Genomic DNA, 16,171 nt, shown 5'->3' with positions numbered 1-16,171 from the left:
CCCAAATCTAATCTGGAGGGAGGGGGATTGTAGAAAATAATAATATCAGAGAGGTATTTTGAAGAGCAGATGACACATGTAATGAGCGTTGTAGTATCTGGGACCTAGTAGCTTCCTGGAGGAGATAACTCTGGAACTGTACCTTTTGTGAGACAGCTCTGGTGAATTAGGGGAGAGAACAAGAGACAGACAGACAGATGGGGAGTTCCAGGAACAGTGAGCGGCAGGAGCGGCTAGAGCCCGGGGTGGCATGGGAAAGCCCAGGGGCAGAGTACGGCTTGGAAGATCTATGGGCAGGCACTAAAGGTACTGAATGCCAGGCCACGGAATTTAGATTCACTTAACCACACAGGTTGCCAGCCCTAGTCCCTTCCATCGCTCCACTAAAACTTAAAAAAAGACTCCAGGATCAAGTCACATTTCCAAGCCATGTTTGTTATTGAGTTAGGCCACTTTTGAGAGCCAGTGAAGCACGTGAGCCCGTTAAAGGCCCTGACAAGTCCAGCAGGAGGGAACGTGGTTGAACCTCATCATTTCCCAGACACATTTGACCTCAGAATCCCTCCTCCTCTAAAATGTATTTGCCTCACATGAATCGGGTGGTATTCCCAGGAACACAGACTGTGAGACAGCCCTGAGGACAGGAAGACCTTTAAGCCGGCTACTACCGTGGTCTGTGTCCCATATTAGAAAACCAACTCCCCCGTCAGCAGCAAGAAGAACGGACTGGAGAAGACAACTCTGGAGGCCTGAGGCCTGGTGGGGAGGCCACCGGGAGATCTGAGCAAGGGCTGCATGTCTGCCCAGAGGAGGAAGCGGTACAAGAGCTGTGCGGGGTAGAGTCATCTGATGCCGACAGTGGAATGTAACCATTACAGTGATGGGATTCCTGAACCTGGGCGTCAGGATCAGGGGTTCCATACCTGCCCGTAGAGCTGGGGAATGGGTGGTCCAGGCAGCCTCTCCTCCCCATCCAGCCCGGTGGCCGGTTCCAAAACAGGGGGGACGAGATGACAAGATGGTCTGCGAGGGTCCCTTCATTTGTGCCATGCTGACACTCCAAAGCTGCGAGCTGTCTCTACTTCTGAGGCACGCAAGCAGTAAGCCAGACCAGCTCTATGGCATCAGGGGGGCAAGAGCCAATCGATGGGCATTTATTAAATGCCTCCTGTGTACTTTGCCTGAGTGCCAGGCCCTGGAAGGGTAGGAAGGTGTAAGGGTGCATCGGCACCCATCCTGGCAGTCACTTTAGTACAGGAGGAAGGATTTTGAGGTGAGAAAACTGAGAGAGGCAAACCCCAGGTCTGCCACACCAGCTGGACGGCCGGAGCGAGTTCCTAGCCCCTCTTATGGATTTCCTAGGGCTGCTCAACAAAGTTCACAAGCATGGTGGCTTGACACAGTAGGTCACTGTCTCAGAATTCTGGAGGCCAAATCAATATTGAAATGTCTGCACGGCCGTGCTCCCTCGGGAGGCTCTAGGAGAGGACCCCACCTTGCCTCTTGGGCCTCTGGTTGCTCCAGGGTTCCTGGCTTGTGGCCGCTCCAATCTCTGCTTCCTCCCGTGGCCCTCTCCTTTCTCCTATAAGGACATCAGTAATTGGATTGAAGATGGGCCCTACAATTTATCTTGAGACGATTTTATCTGGAGATTCTTAATTATATCTGCAAAGACCCTATTTCCAAATAGGGTCCCATTCACAGGTGCCAGAGGCTAACACTTGGATCCATCTTTAGAGGGGATACTATTTCAAGCTACCACACCCTTCATGCTTCTACTTTCTTGTCTGAAAACGGAGACCATTACAGCACATGTCTCATTGGGTGCTTGGGACGCTGGCGAGAGAGGTTACATGCATAAAACCCTCAGCAGAGGAAATGGACAACTGGTTGCTCTTATTCATTCATCCACATGTGAGAAAAGTCTCATACCTGTCCTTGCAAATTTATACCTGCATGATGCTCTCGCTTCTACGCACTATGATTCCGGGCCACCAAAGCGGTCGTTTTGGTGGCATATGGATTATGGCAAAAATGTTTTTCATGTTCTGTCATCAGTCCCAAGTGTGTAGGGGAGGAAAGAATGTCACCGTCTCTGGGAGTGCAATCACAGGCCACAGATACTTGTCAATTGGTTGGTCATGACAGCCAGGACAGAATGCTGCTTGTGCCCTGAATTCCAAACAGGCGGGGGCTACTGGGCATGACAAGGATTTATGGGGAGGACCTCGGCACACACAGCCATCCCTGAGCTCATGGGTGCCTTCCTGGCCCCTGCACTGTCTGAGCACACAGGCTGCGCCAGGACCCAGCCGTCCAGGCCCTGGGAATGCACAGACGGCACGATGATCCGGAACTCTCAGCACAGAGAAAAGAGGGCAGGTGCACAGACTGAGGTGCAGGGAAGGAAGTCCCTGGAGATCGGAGCTCAGTTTCAGGCTCACGGTGGGATGCAGGTGGGAAGCAGAAGAGCACAGTTCAGGGCTAGTGTCTGCTAAGAAACCGAATACTTGCTCACAGGATGCTTAATGAACAGGTGAGGTCGCCGTCTCTGAAGTCAAGCTGGTCTATAAGGGAAAGGCTGGGCAGACATCAAGATGCTAAAAATACACAAGTCAGCGTCTGGATGAAATTTAGGATGGTCCCCAGGCTTCTGGGCGATGGGGTGGATGGCAGTGAGACTACACGTGACAGGGAGAGGAGCTCGGAATGCCAATTCTACTACTGAAAACCATGCCTGAGGTTTCTGGAGCACTCACTCCAGCCCAGCCGGGCAGCGTATTCTCTTATTTAATCCTCACAACAGCCCAGTGAAGAAACTGTTCTTATTATCCACATTTCACCACATTTCACTGAGGCAAAGAGAAGCTTACGTAACTTGTTAAACTCAGGTCCAGCCACGCTGACCTGCTTACTGTTCCCCAGCATAGCCCAGCGGTTTGTTTGTTAGGCTCAAATAACCAAAGGGGACATTTCCTCTAATTCCCAATCCTGCCTCCCCCTAATTTAGACTGAGCATCTTTGTGTGCTTAAAGAAATGTTGATATGAACCTTGCTTCAAACAAGGATTCTGTCCGTGCATGAGGCACACCTCAGCTTGGCACTTTCCGGCTGTGTGACATTCTTCATGCCACTGGCCCTCTCTGAACCTCATCTGTAAAATGGGTCCCAGGCAAACATGACCCTGGGGGCTCTTGTGAAGAGGTTCTCGTTAGAACCCGAGGGGGAACGTGCGCTGTAAGATACGGAGCAAATGGGGAGCATCGCCACAGGGCAGCCGGAGTCTGGCTGCTGGCTGCTAAGCCAAGAGCCCAGATGGGAGCGTTGCATGTCCTGCCCCGCCTGCCTCATCCAGCCCTCCCCGTTCCCATGCCCGCTGAATGCCAGTCTGAAGATTGAGCTGAAACATCTTTAATCACAACATGTTGTGGTTCCAAGGGACAGATTTTGTCTGCTCTGACAACTGTAAAATGGAATTACGTCTGCAAGTTAATTTGCTGGAAAGGATCCACATTTCACAAAATTTTCCTGGAAGCCAATACGAGCAATTAGAGCGTGGACGCACTCCTGGCCTAGCGACTTGGGGGTGGAGCAATGAGATTAACGCACCACTCGGCGCATTAGAGCACCTGAGGGCCCAGAGTCCCCCAGGACAAACAACCTGCCCTGAAGAACCAGCATCCACCACCCCGGGGCCTCCCGCCTTCACTTTTTGTTCAGCTGAGGTGAAATTCACAGAACAGAATGACCCATTTCAAAGGAACAATTCTGTGGCTTTTAGTACATTCTCAATGTTGTGTGACCACCACCTCTCCCTAGTTCCAGAACATTTTCATCTCCTCCAGCGGACATCCACTAAGCAGTTGCTCCCCATCTTCCTGAACCGGGCAGCCCCCAGTCTGCCTCCTGTCTCGGTGGATTTACCTGCCCTGGGAGCTTCATATCCAAACTAGGACTGTTTCCTGCAAGAGGCAGCAGGCTCCACGGGTTCTAAGCGTTGCCGGTTGTTGGGACGCCTGACCCGGTGTTGGTGCCAGAAACAGGGGGACATTTACGAGGTGTGGTTTCTTCATCTTAACTCAGATCTTACCGCGCCCGTGTTCACGCTGACAGTGATTCATGCTCCACCAATCCACCTCCTCCGGGGGGCTTTCCCAGTCTCCGCCCTAGCAGACCCCCTCCACCGCACACTGGATCACCCCTACTCCCCCCGGGGGCCACACCAGTATTTCCTGCGATGCCTGGGACTTGTTGTCCAGCCCGCTCGGGGCTTAACGGAGGGCAGGAGCCACGTGGCACCGTGGACGGAGTCCTGGCTTTGCCCTCCGAGAGGCTGGGTTCCTGCCCCCCCCCGGGGTCCCCTCTCTGAGAGGCGGTGAGTGTAAACTGTGGTGTGTGGTGACCTTCTCTCTGTCCTGTCTTTTGCAGCCCCGGAAGTGTTCCAGGTGTATGTGGACGGAGGCCCTGGCTACTCATACCCTGTCGACTGGTGGTCCCTAGGTGTCACGGCCTATGAGCTGCTGCGGGGCTGGGTAAGACATGCACCTGTGTGGGGAACACGGGGAGCCCTGGAAGTTGGGGCTCAGGTCAGACCGGACCTGGGTGCTGTTGGCCAGCCACGCAGCTGGGAAGGAGCCCACGTGAGGAGTCAGAGGCCCTGGGTCCCGGTTCTGATGGCCCGTGTGCCTGAGATCCCTGAGCATGAGAGGGGCCCAGAGCGAGCTTCTGGTCCAGCTGCCTCCTTCTGTTCATGGGGAAATGGATGTTCACAGGGGAAGGTCTTACATAAAGGTCAGCATCTAATCAGTGGCAGTTCAAACACCTTGGCATCGTGATTTCAAACACTGTCCTCTCCCGACCCACAGCACGATGTGCCCGTGCCTGATTTTCCAGCCTGATCTGGAGCTCTTTAAATATAAGGACCATGCTTCTTTTCCGTGTTGTTTGTTTGTTCTATATCTTCCCCAAGTACATAGCTCGATGTCCCCTAAAAAGGGGACATTCGGTATGTCCTTTGGTTTTTATTTCATTTCATTTAATAGCTGGAGATAACTAATGGCAACTGATAACTCATTTTTACTTTAGTAGAAAGAATTATGACAAACCAATTTTGAAGCATTTTTCTTTGCACAAGTATTATTGGAAAATGATACCACTGGACCTTGGTTTCCTTCTTGGTACAACGGGGATAAAAAGCCTTCAGTCTGTTTCATGAAGCTGAGGTTACCATGGGATCACTCCGCCCCCCGACGGAGACCCAAGGTTTGCATTTCACTCTCCTTCACTTCTCCAGACCCTGGCGCAGAGCCACTGGCTGCGTGATTGTGTCCATGCACACTGAGGCCAGTGGAGATGCACTCCTGGAGGGCAGGGGTGGCCCGTGCAGGTGACAAAGGGTGAGGAATGAATGAATGAATGAATGAATGATGGGAGTTTGCAAACCATCAAAGCCATGTGAGTGCAAATAAGTATTATTATTTTTAATCCTGTAGTTTAATAACTATTTCTGCTCTTGATCTCAATTACTTCCTCTGAATTCCTCAAAAGCATAATTGCTATATATGATGTTTTTAGAATTAAAAATATACATTTATATGTATATATGTATGTGTATATATATGTACATATATATATATACATATACATATATATATATATATATATATATATAAGAACTTGTTTTCTCAGGCACTGAGTGAAAAAATTCATCTTCTTCTTGGCTGGTCCCTTTGTCGTCTGCTGGGTTCATTGATGCACACAGTCAGGAGGGAGTATGAGGGTCCCAAATGCTATATGAACCAGAGGACACAGGCATCCTCCAGATGCTGTTAATCTGACGTTCCCAGTCATACAAATGCCCTCGGCAAGCAGTTGCCCCAAGCATGATTGGATGTTCATCAGCAGAAAGTACCTTCTCTATGTTAAATAAAAAATCACTTGAGTAAATTTGAAGATCTAATTGGCTCCGTTAAAGGATCCACCATCTCGCAGCACCCCATCTCGCACGTTGCGAGGTGCTCCAAGGAGTCCTCCGAAATGGAAGGTTTTTATAGGAGGATGGGGCAAGATGTTATGAGCAAAAGGAAAGGATTCTTTTAGGCGAAGAGCTTTCTAGGGGGCAAGGCAAGGTGTCTTATCGTCAGACTATCCGTCTTTCTTCACGGGGTGGAGAGGACCCAGGGGGCAGACTCCCAGGCCAGGACTGAAAAATTCCCAAATCACCGGGTAAGATGACATTTCTGGGAGAGGTTAGACCTGCAATTAGATATGTATTAAGCCCTGGTTTGGGAACTCATTCTAAGGGACAGCACTTTGGGGCCTGTGGATTTTGTGTTGTTGTTTTTTGTTTTTTTTTTTTCAAACATCTGTCATTCCTCACGGGTCAGAACAGTTAAAGATGATGACTTGGCAAAAAGCCCCAAGGATAGAGTGGTTCTTGCTGCTTCCAAAATAAATCGTTTCATTTTCAGTACGACAGAGTTTTCTACTCAGAGATCCAAATGGCGTTCAAGGGAGGAATGAGAAGCACACAGTGCGATCGGGGACTTTGATGTAGTCATGGGGTGACTGGGTGAAAGGGTGCCTGTTCTGTGCTCATGTTAACCTTTCTCACAAATGTCTGGGTCTGGCTTCACCTTTGACAGGTTTATGCAAACAATTAATTCTCTGTTTTCCATACATACGGGAAACAATCCCGTTTGGTAAAAAAAACCATACCGAGACGCGTACCTGCTTATCTCTGGGGTGTGTAAATGGCTGTCCCTCCCCCCCAGAATTCCTCCATCGTGTCAGTGACAGCATCCCTGATGAGTGGTCATCCACGTCTTTGTTCCTTGGTTCCCTCAAAATCCAGGGAGCTTCTTACCTCCCAAAGATGAAAGCCATAAGGGGGATTTTCTGGTGTGTGTGTTCTAGGATGTTAGAGTTGGAAACAGAATGAGTGAGATCAGGACAGTCTGCTGGCTGGGGACCCAGGAACACTCTAGTCCCAGTCCGGAAAACAGCCGTCTCTTCTCAAATGCTCTGTAGGGAGAGCCGAGGAATCGAGTGTCATCAATGGGCTTAAAATCTCAACATCGAGACTCCCATGAGCCTGAGTGGATCTTATAGTCTGGACCAGGGACATAAGTAGGATCTCTGAGCCCAAAGTAGAATCTTAGTCCTCACTCCGCACACCTGCTAAGTGAAAGAAAGAGACCCAAGATTGTGCCGCCTGGAGAGTTCCCTGTTAGAGTACAGATCCCTTGGTCTCCCGGGACTGCGACCACACCCTCTGATTAGGGAGGAGAGGATTCCCCACCCACAGACCCAGAGAAGGGCCTTAGAGACCTCAGCACACCGTTGTCCGCTTGCCCACCTGCCAGGCTCCAGATGGCATCCCGACAGGTGATCACCCACCTGTTCACTGGTTCCCCTCAGCATCCAGGGAGCTCCTTACCTCCAGAAAGGACCTGTTTCCTTTTCTGACAGCTTTAAGGGCTAGAAAGTGTTTCCTCTCTCTCAACCGAAAGCTGCCTCCTCGTTATAGACAAAGGGGATCTTAGAGGAATTCACAGGGTCAAACCCTAGCTCTAACGGGTACCTTGTCAGTAATCTTAACCAAAGCTGGTAAACAGATCGAGTGCTCACAATCCTCATTTGTTAACTGGGAAAAAAAATTAACAATAATATCTACCCAACAGGGTTGCTTTGAGAATTAAGTCATTGCGATGGTGCTGATTAATCAGCACGTGCCTGATGAATGTTAGCGAGCTTCCGCTCCTGGCTGTGATTCCTGCCCTGCGGGGCCTGCCAGCAGGCCGACATCCTCTCTGACTTAGCACCTTTCCACGCTGGAGCGGGCACTGGGAGTGGAGGCTGGGTCACGCCTGGTGGATGAGCACCACGGGGGGAAGACCCAGGGGCCCCGTGAGCAGAGGTCTGTGCTGTCGCTCGGGGCTCCTCGGGGCTCTGATTCTGGCTCAGTCACTGACCTCCTCTGAGCCCTGGCTTCCTCCGTCATGAAATGGGGATTATGAGGCCGACCCACGGGCCACAGTGGGGATGGCGTGAGAAAATGCGGCAGAGCACACACCGCGTCCCGGATGCGTGTTAGCTACACTCCCGGCAATGACTCTGAGGTAGGATGATGCACATAAAGTGCTGATCACTTGCTCACAGGAACATGGAGAATACCTGAGGGAAGAGACATCTAAGCTGGGTCACAGAGGAGCTGCTGGAGGGAACAGTGTGGATACAGATGGGGAAGAGCCACTGTGACGGACATAGCAAACATGGTTGACTGACCAGCATTCAGAGGACAGTCGGGGGACAGTCTGTAGAAGCCCCTGAGGTCAGCTGGAGACACTCGGGGTTACCAGGTAGGCAGTGTGGTGCTGTCGGTGGACGTGGTGGCACGGTAGTTGAGCGAAGGTCCTTTGCGATCCCCTTTTCTGGGCTCACATCCTGGCTTTGCTACATGGTCTCTGAATGATCTGGGGTGAGCTCATTCCTCATCTACCAAGTGGGGGGATGGGATTTCAAGCCCAAAGCAGAGGGCTCCTCGACTTTAGCACTGTGGACACGTGGAGCTGGGGAATGCTTTGTGCTGGAGGCGGTCCTGTGCAGTGCAGGATGCTAGCAGCATCCCTGGCCTCTCCCTACCAGATGCTGGCAGAAATCTCCCCCACTGCGTTATGGTAACCAAAAATGTCTCCCAACGTCATCCAATATCCCCTGGGGAACAGATTGTCTCCGCTTGCGGACCACTGCCATAGAGTAACCAAGAGGACTAAATGAGATCCTGAGTGCCAGGCTCATGGCACATTGCATTGCACAGAGTGGGCTCTTGATGTAGACAAAGGGTGGGGCCTCCAAACCCCCGCTATGGTGCCTTGAGGCCCTCTCTGCTTCTTCCCAGCCACTTCCCTGACCTTGCCTTGGACCCCAGTCAACTCATCTCCTTGCAATCTTGTAGACAGAGAAGGTCTAGGGTGCAGAGAGGTGATGAATAAAGAGGGTGTGTGGAGCTCCCCTAGAGGCTGCAGTGCAGAACGAAGAACTGGGTCTACACCCCCTGGATGGGCTCAACCGCAGAGCAGAACAGGGAGTGTAATGGTAATGGTGTACAAAGCTGATGGAAGGAGAGAGGCAGTCCTCGAGCTGAACACTGACTTCTGGTCCCTTGGTAAAGAGGCAGAGCAGTGTGCCAGGAGTCAGGACCTGGGAGGAAATGGACTCTGTGATCTCACTTTCTGGGTTTTCTGTCTCCATTAAGGTAGGGGAAAGCGCGTGTGGGTTGTTCTAAGGTTTTCAGGCTATGTTTCCTGGATCTCTAGGACCCAGCAGAGGTGGTTCAACAGTTCTGGGGGGTGGGGAATGCTTCTTCTGGTTTTGGAGATTTCATAACCTGAGAAAGTGTTCCTCACTTTCATCTGTTCCATGTTTGGGATTTGGAGTAAAAAGGTTTTGGGGAAAAAAAAAAAACATTGGATTAGATGGTCCCCAAAGCCCAACTCAGCTCTAACAGCTCAAATAACAAGTCTGTAGCAATTCTTGTCCCCTCTCTTCGATTTCTTGGTAAATTGGCCTTTTTTGTAAACTGAGTGTCCTGGAATAGAGACCCACCTGCACTCCATAATGAGTATATCCGGCGCCCTGCTGCTAAAATCACTTTCCCCAGCAGTACATGTAATTACTTTACCTTAGAAATGCCACTTTCTTTTCTGAGTCAACACATCCTAAGGCCAATGCATGAGAACCAAGCTTCAGTAGAATTCTTTCCCCGAGCAGGTGAAATAGTGATCTCAGGATTTGCCAATATTCTCGTAGAAGGAGCTGGGCTTCTCTGCAACCACCCACATGGACGAAGGCTGAGCCCAGAGCTGCAAGCTGCAGAGCATGTCCCATGGTGTTCCCAGCTTGTCTGCGAATGTATTTAACCACTGTGTTGGCCTCGTGGCTTCTCAGGGTTACCATAATGATCACCATTGTTACTCTTACTGGTCTGGTTCCCTCCAGAAGCGGAGAGGACAGAGCTAGAGAGTGGCGGGTTTGGAGAGGGGATGGAAAAGCAGATTGATGCATGCCTTGAGGCAACCAAGAAGGAACGACAGAATGCAGTGTGAATGATGAGAAAAACCTTCCTATTTGTTGCTGGCTGGCTCTCCAGGCAGGTGCTCCGCCAGGCAGGCTCTAGTACCGGAGAAACCTCGGGGAAGGAGGACCTGCATCTCTGTGGGATGGGAGCAGGGTCGCTGTTTGTCTTCCGGCCTCAGTGTCCCGACTTCTAAAATGAGGAGGTGAGACTGCTCCATCTCCCAAGCTCCTCCCACCTCCACGTACCGCTGGGACAGGATGGGAGGAATGGTTTCTCCAGAGGCAAAAAGATGGGAAGAAGCGATCTGCAACAGTCCAGAAACTGACGTCTCCGCTCTCCATGTTCACTCCTGTTATTTCTAATCATGGTAGCTGCTACTGGTCAAGTAAGGCAGGTCCTGCGAAGGCAGAGGAAGGCAACAGCCTCAGGAAGAAATTCGAAAGTGTTCTTTACTGGAGCCCTACTCCACTTCCCATGACATTGGAAGAAAATGTTTGAAGACATATGTAAAAAATGTTAGCATGTCTAGTTAGCTGGCCTTTCTAGGGAGCCCACAGGTTTTGGCTTTGCTCTGCAGAATATAGGACAAAAGGGGGAGTTCCCAATTCGATTGACAGATGAAAGAGGAGGAAAAGTCAGGAAAAGTTCCCCTTCTGGGTAGGCACATCAGAAGGCACAGCCACACTCCCACGGGCAGACGTCTTCCCCGCAGGGGAGCCCCATTTGATGAAGATAAAGATGCTCCTCCGTTCCAGGGATTCATCACCCATCCAGGGCTCAGGATGCCCTCACCTCCTTGGGCTGGGACCTCCTATTGGCAGCAACCCTGTGGGAATCCAAATTCCACGGGGTTGGAGCCCGTGCCTTAAGAGCCACGTGAGCCCAGTACAGGCTCCAACCCCCTGCAGGTGTCCAATCAGTGTTTGTGGATGGATGGACTCATCAAGCTTGTCATCGTGCTCTGCTGGATGGCGGAGGCTGCTGGAGAGCCTGAGAACACAGAAATGAGTACAATACAAGCCCACCCTCGAGGATGCCCCAGCAGGAATTTCGTAGCAGACAATCAGGTTCACGAGGACAACTATGAACTCACTGCTCTCAGTTTCTCTAGTTGGTGGGCCACACGTGCTCCCGAAGTGACTGCCTGTTCCAGCCGTGAGCCACTTGACCGTGATGCAAACCTCAAAGCATCTTGGCCCATGGAGCTGGGTGGAGGGTGAAGAGGGGGAGAGAACCTGGGTGGGAGAGCAGGTGCAGAGTTCAGACAGTGTGCAAGCTCTGTACCCAGGGTCCCATCCCAAGTTTTGAGAGGTTCTCGGAAGCAAGAAACTGCCCAGGCAATGTGGGAAAAATGCATCAGGAGGTTCAATGCTCTGCCAAGCTGGCCAGTTGGAGAACAGAGTTATACATCCTCACTGGGGGAGAGGGGAGAGGGTGGTAGATAGAAGCCCGGCATCCCCCCATCCATCCACCCTACCGGACCCAGACCTTGGTGATTCCGGCCCTGTGCACCCCCAGCTGGCTCAGCCAGTCCTGGGAAATGTGGTGTGAGGTCCACCAGCAGGTAGGGGCCTTGACTGGAGGTGATGCTGCGTGTCCAGTGGATGGTGAGAGCCACCCCACCCCCAGGCCCGGAGCAGGGAATCAGGAGTTAGGCTATTGGGTGTGGATCCTGCCTCTGCCACTTACCGGGTATGTGACCTTGCCAAGTTCGTTTAAGCTCCAGCACCCACCTGCTGGGGTCTGGCCCGACCCTGCAGGCCTGGTCCCTGTTGGCACATGGGCCAACTGCTCTGTGGTGGAAGAGGAACGCCCACTGTTATGTGAAGGAAAAGAATAAGCCACCCCCTCGTGTATACACCATTTTAACCGCATGTGCGGTGTCTTCCGGTTGGCTTCTCTCTGACTCCCTGTCTGGTCCTTTGGTTGCAGAGACCGTATGAAATCCACTCGGCCACACCCATTGATGAGATCCTCAACATGTTCAAGGTGGAGCGCATCCACTACTCCTCCACGTGGTGCAAAGGCATGGTGGCACTGCTGAAGAAGGTAAGGGGACAGCCACCAGCCGGCAGGCCTGGGGGCCGAAGTCAGTGCAGAAAGAGGCATCCCAGCACATTCAGGCATGACAGAAGGAACGGAATGCCAGTGGTGGGCTGGATAAAGTAGGCAGAGGGCTCACACCACATCGTAAGCACACTCACAGTCTCGCGTCCAGGATCACGGAGCCACTGGGTGCTAGAGTCCACGTGGAGATACATCTGCGGCAACAGAGCCCCAGGATCTTTTCACTCCACTACAAGCTCCTAATAAATAGAAATACTTAACGCATACGGCTCTTTAAAATTGTTGCCACAGATGGTCTTTTAAGTCGCTGAGCTTTAAGAAATGGGACATCTCCTGACTTTTTCCAGGAGCTAGAGTTGACCAGAACAAAGCACTGGCTCCCCAAGGGTGTCCCCTGGGCCAGCAGCGGCAGGAGAAGCAGCAACAGCGGGGAGCTTGTTGGAAATGCAGATTCCCAGGTTCCACCCAGACCTTCTGACTCAGAAACTCTGGGGGTGGGGGGCCCTGTGGTTTGTATTCCCATCAGTTTCCCGGGTGGTTCTGAAGCCCGCTCAAGTTTGGCACAGTAAGGCTGTGGTGCCCTCCTTTGGAGGCTGGCATTAAGCCTTCCTGCCTCGGAATCCCCCGAGACGCTCAGGGCGGATAGAGTCCGGCACGTGGCTGGGACCCAGGCATTTGTAGAAGGACGACGGTAACGGCGGCCAGCAGTGCTTGAGGGAATGTCGTGTTCTGGGCCGTGCGCTGGCTCTTCGCAGTCCTCACAGCCCTGGGAGCCCGTATTAGAGGTGAGAACACAGAGGTTCAGGAGGGCACAGTTCCGTCCGCGCCACGGGGCCGTCCGAGGGCGGAGGCGAGGTTTGAATCCAGGCTGTCCCCGCTCCAGACACCAGCTGTTCTTCCCTACATCACTGTCCATGACTAAGTTGCTCTAGAGGAAATTCAGTACTTGCTTCTTAGAAGTCAGGGGTCCTTAGAACCCACTGCTGACTAGAATCACCTGGATGCCCTGTGCCCGAGCCACTGCCTGCACCCCTCCCCGCCCCCTGCACCCAGGAGCACTGCTTGTCCTGAACAGGGAACTCCCATGGAGCACAGGAGTGGAGTCTCTGTTTAAATCTGCACCTGCTGTTTTGGGGCAGCCCCTAGGAGAAGGCTGCCATGACCAGCAGATAGGACTTTGCCAGGTGTCCTCATGTGGTGGGACCGCAGCCTGCTCGCTGGGCACAGCTGGGAGATTTCTGCAGTGTCGGGGGACAGGCGGGGAGCAAACTGGCCAGGGGGCTCTGACTTCTAGCTCCCACCTGTTGGCAGCTGGGTACCACACCCCCCTTAGCCCTGGCCAGGCCCTTACCAAACACCTTGGGTCCCATCCTAATCATGCGCTGGAAATGGAAGAGTTGCCTTTGCTCTTCCTGCTCTAGAGGAGGCAACAGGTGCACAGCCTTCAGCAGCCTGTCCGAGAGCCTCGCAGCTGGGGTGGGGGTGGGAGTGGGGGGTTGGCAGTCCTGGGGCAAGGGCCCCTGTGTGTCACTGTTAGCCCAAGTGTTCTCTGTGCTAGGTAAGCCAGTACGTATTTGAAAAGCTGAAATTGACAGCTGAAAGAGGAGGTGCACCCATCTGGGTGCAAGGTAGTACTGTGTGGCTATTTTTTAATATACTGCATGACCCCGTATTAGGAAAAATTCTATTTGAGGTGAAGCTAAAATTTATACCCTTGGCTACAAATGAGGCCACTCTGTCAGGCCACAGAGGTCACCACAGAGCTGCCTAGGGATAAATTCTATTACACTTTCTCGCACATCTGTTACCAAGCTGACAGTCTCAAGATGAGGTGGCTAATTCTTTTTATATTTAATTGGAAGCCTCTGCAGACATCAGCGCGAGTGGGATGTCACGGGCGCTAGTCCCCAAGGACAGCGCGGTGGCTGAAAATCCAGGTCCTGCCAAAGAGTCTCTCTCTGGGTGACTGTTTGGAAGCAGCCCGCCCTTTGGGTTCCTCTCTGGCGACAAAGGGCTGAGTGTAGGTGACGCTTCCGACAATGGCAACCCAGAGCACAGAATTAATAGAACATAAAAAGCAGAGGCATCTTCATTTTTGCTAGATTTCTACCTTCGGGGTCCCCGTTAACCTCGCGGGGCACATAACTCAGGCAAGCACGTTTGCCCTCTGCCCACAGCTCCTGACCAAGGACCCTGAGAGCCGCCTGTCCAGCCTCGGTGACGTTCAGAGCGCACCCTACTTGGCCGACATGAACTGGGATGCTGTGTTCGAGAAGGCGCTGACGCCCGGCTTTGTGCCTAATGTGAGTGGGGGTATGGTCCACTGGCATGCCATCCCTCTGCAGGGTCCCCTGCCCCGCTCTGGAGGAACACCCCGAAGCTGGCTGGGGAGGCCTCTGCTGGCCATGGCCACAGGAGCTCCAAAGGGTTCACATTACGCAGAGATTGACTGTGGATTTGGACCTCTTTTCCAAGATTCCACCTGGGAAGCTTCTCTCCTTGTAGAAGGTCTTTGTGGGCACAGAGCCTCCTTTCTTTTATTGAATCACACCCACTGTGTGCGCAGGTCCAGGCACTGGCGAGGGGAGAACCACACCCACCTACGTGCATCCACCCACCCACCGATCCAGCTGGCCTGTGTTCGCTGAGTACCTGCATATGCGGGCACTGCGTGTGACTCGAGGGGAACCCCTATAAAGAAAACAGTCTTGGTGCCCATTGTCAAGGAGCTTGCAGATGAGAGCAGGCCTCCTCACTGTGCTACAGTTAGTTGGCCTTGGGACCAGATGATTCTTGGGTGGGGGCCTTTCCTGTCCATCGGAGACTAGTGGCATCCCTGAACTCTACCCGCAAAGTGCTGGTGGTCCTCCCCAGTTGTGACAACCAAAACCATCTCCAGACATTGCCAAGCACCCTTGGCGACAGCTGCCCCCTGTTGACAACCAGTGCACTAGGAATTTTGTACCAATAATAAGCCAATCAACATACAAAGGCACCTAGAGTGACTCAGGGCTGGGTCCTGGAGGGAGACTGCAGGCTGTCCCACCCTGGGGGCACAGGCCGTAGAGACTTGGGTTCACTACCACCTCTGTGACCTCAGGTGTACACCAGAAGGGGTTCTTCACCTGTGCTGGGGAGATGAGAGAGATCACACACCCCCCAACCAAACTTGGGAACAGTAAATGCCAAGAGGTCTCCCAAGACTCAGAGCAGGACCTGGTACTCAGTGAGCCCTCAGTAAATACCACTCTGGTAATGGCTGTTTTAATTAATAAGCCGGCTGGAGTTCTGGACTCGCTTCCCTTGGTTGGCTTCCCTCCGAATGCACACTCTGGATATGCCAGAGAAATACGCTAGCCTCCTTGGTGGTCCTCTTCTGCCCGGTGTAGGCCAGGTTGACGAAACCCAGGGATCTTGATGCAGTCCTTTGTATGGAGCACAAATTGCCTAAAGCAATCTCCCTGTTGCCAGAGCTGAGCCTTCCCCGAGGCTGTGTGCCAGATGCCTGGGTGACCCTTGGGGCCAACGTGGGTTGTGTCCATCAGCCTTTTGTAGACTGCACCTCCTGTTCTTCCCCAAGCCCACCCAAACACACTCATGCACACTCACAAGCACATGCACACTCTCACTCATGCACACTTCCACACAAACACGCGCAGAGGACCCCTGCTTCAGCCACACCGGATGCCTGCAGTTGTGCTCTCTGGCCACACTGTTTCTTAGCCATGTACCTGTGCACATGCTACTTCCTCCTCTGGGGATGCCCTTCCTCTCCTTGTCCCCTGGCATCTCCTGTCCCTCCTTCAAGACCGCTTCAAACCCAGTGACTGGCCCATTTGAGGGTCTTGGTAACCGCCTTCTGGGAGGGAGGCAAACTTAAGCATTGCCTCCGATGGGACACGCCCCAGGCCAGCCCCCCACCTCCTTACCTAGAGTGAATTGCAGCCTCTCTGATCCTCCACCAGACAGGTGCGTAGATGTACATGAGCAGTTAATATCATCCTGTTACAGTGCGTCTGCCATCCC

General features: G+C 52.6%; 1 protein-coding gene across 4 annotated transcripts in view; it reads left to right on the top strand.

Moving 5' to 3' along the window:
• STK32B (serine/threonine kinase 32B) overlaps nt 1-16,171 on the top strand; it is a 409,845-nt gene that overhangs the window by 374,960 nt on the left and 18,714 nt on the right. For all 4 annotated transcript variants that reach the window (XM_027597377.2, XM_027597375.2, XM_027597376.2 and 1 more), the window contains 3 exons: nt 4,429-4,532; nt 12,011-12,127; nt 14,323-14,448. In XM_027597377.2, the coding sequence (XP_027453178.1) occupies nt 4,429-4,532; nt 12,011-12,127; nt 14,323-14,448 (347 nt within the window). The remainder of the gene's footprint in view (nt 1-4,428; nt 4,533-12,010; nt 12,128-14,322; nt 14,449-16,171) is intronic.

The sequence above is a fragment of the Zalophus californianus genome, chromosome 2 (assembly GCF_009762305.2).
Source record: "Zalophus californianus isolate mZalCal1 chromosome 2, mZalCal1.pri.v2, whole genome shotgun sequence".
NCBI classification, from domain to species: Eukaryota; Metazoa; Chordata; class Mammalia; order Carnivora; family Otariidae; genus Zalophus; species Zalophus californianus.
This window is presented reverse-complemented; position numbering and strand designations above follow the sequence as displayed.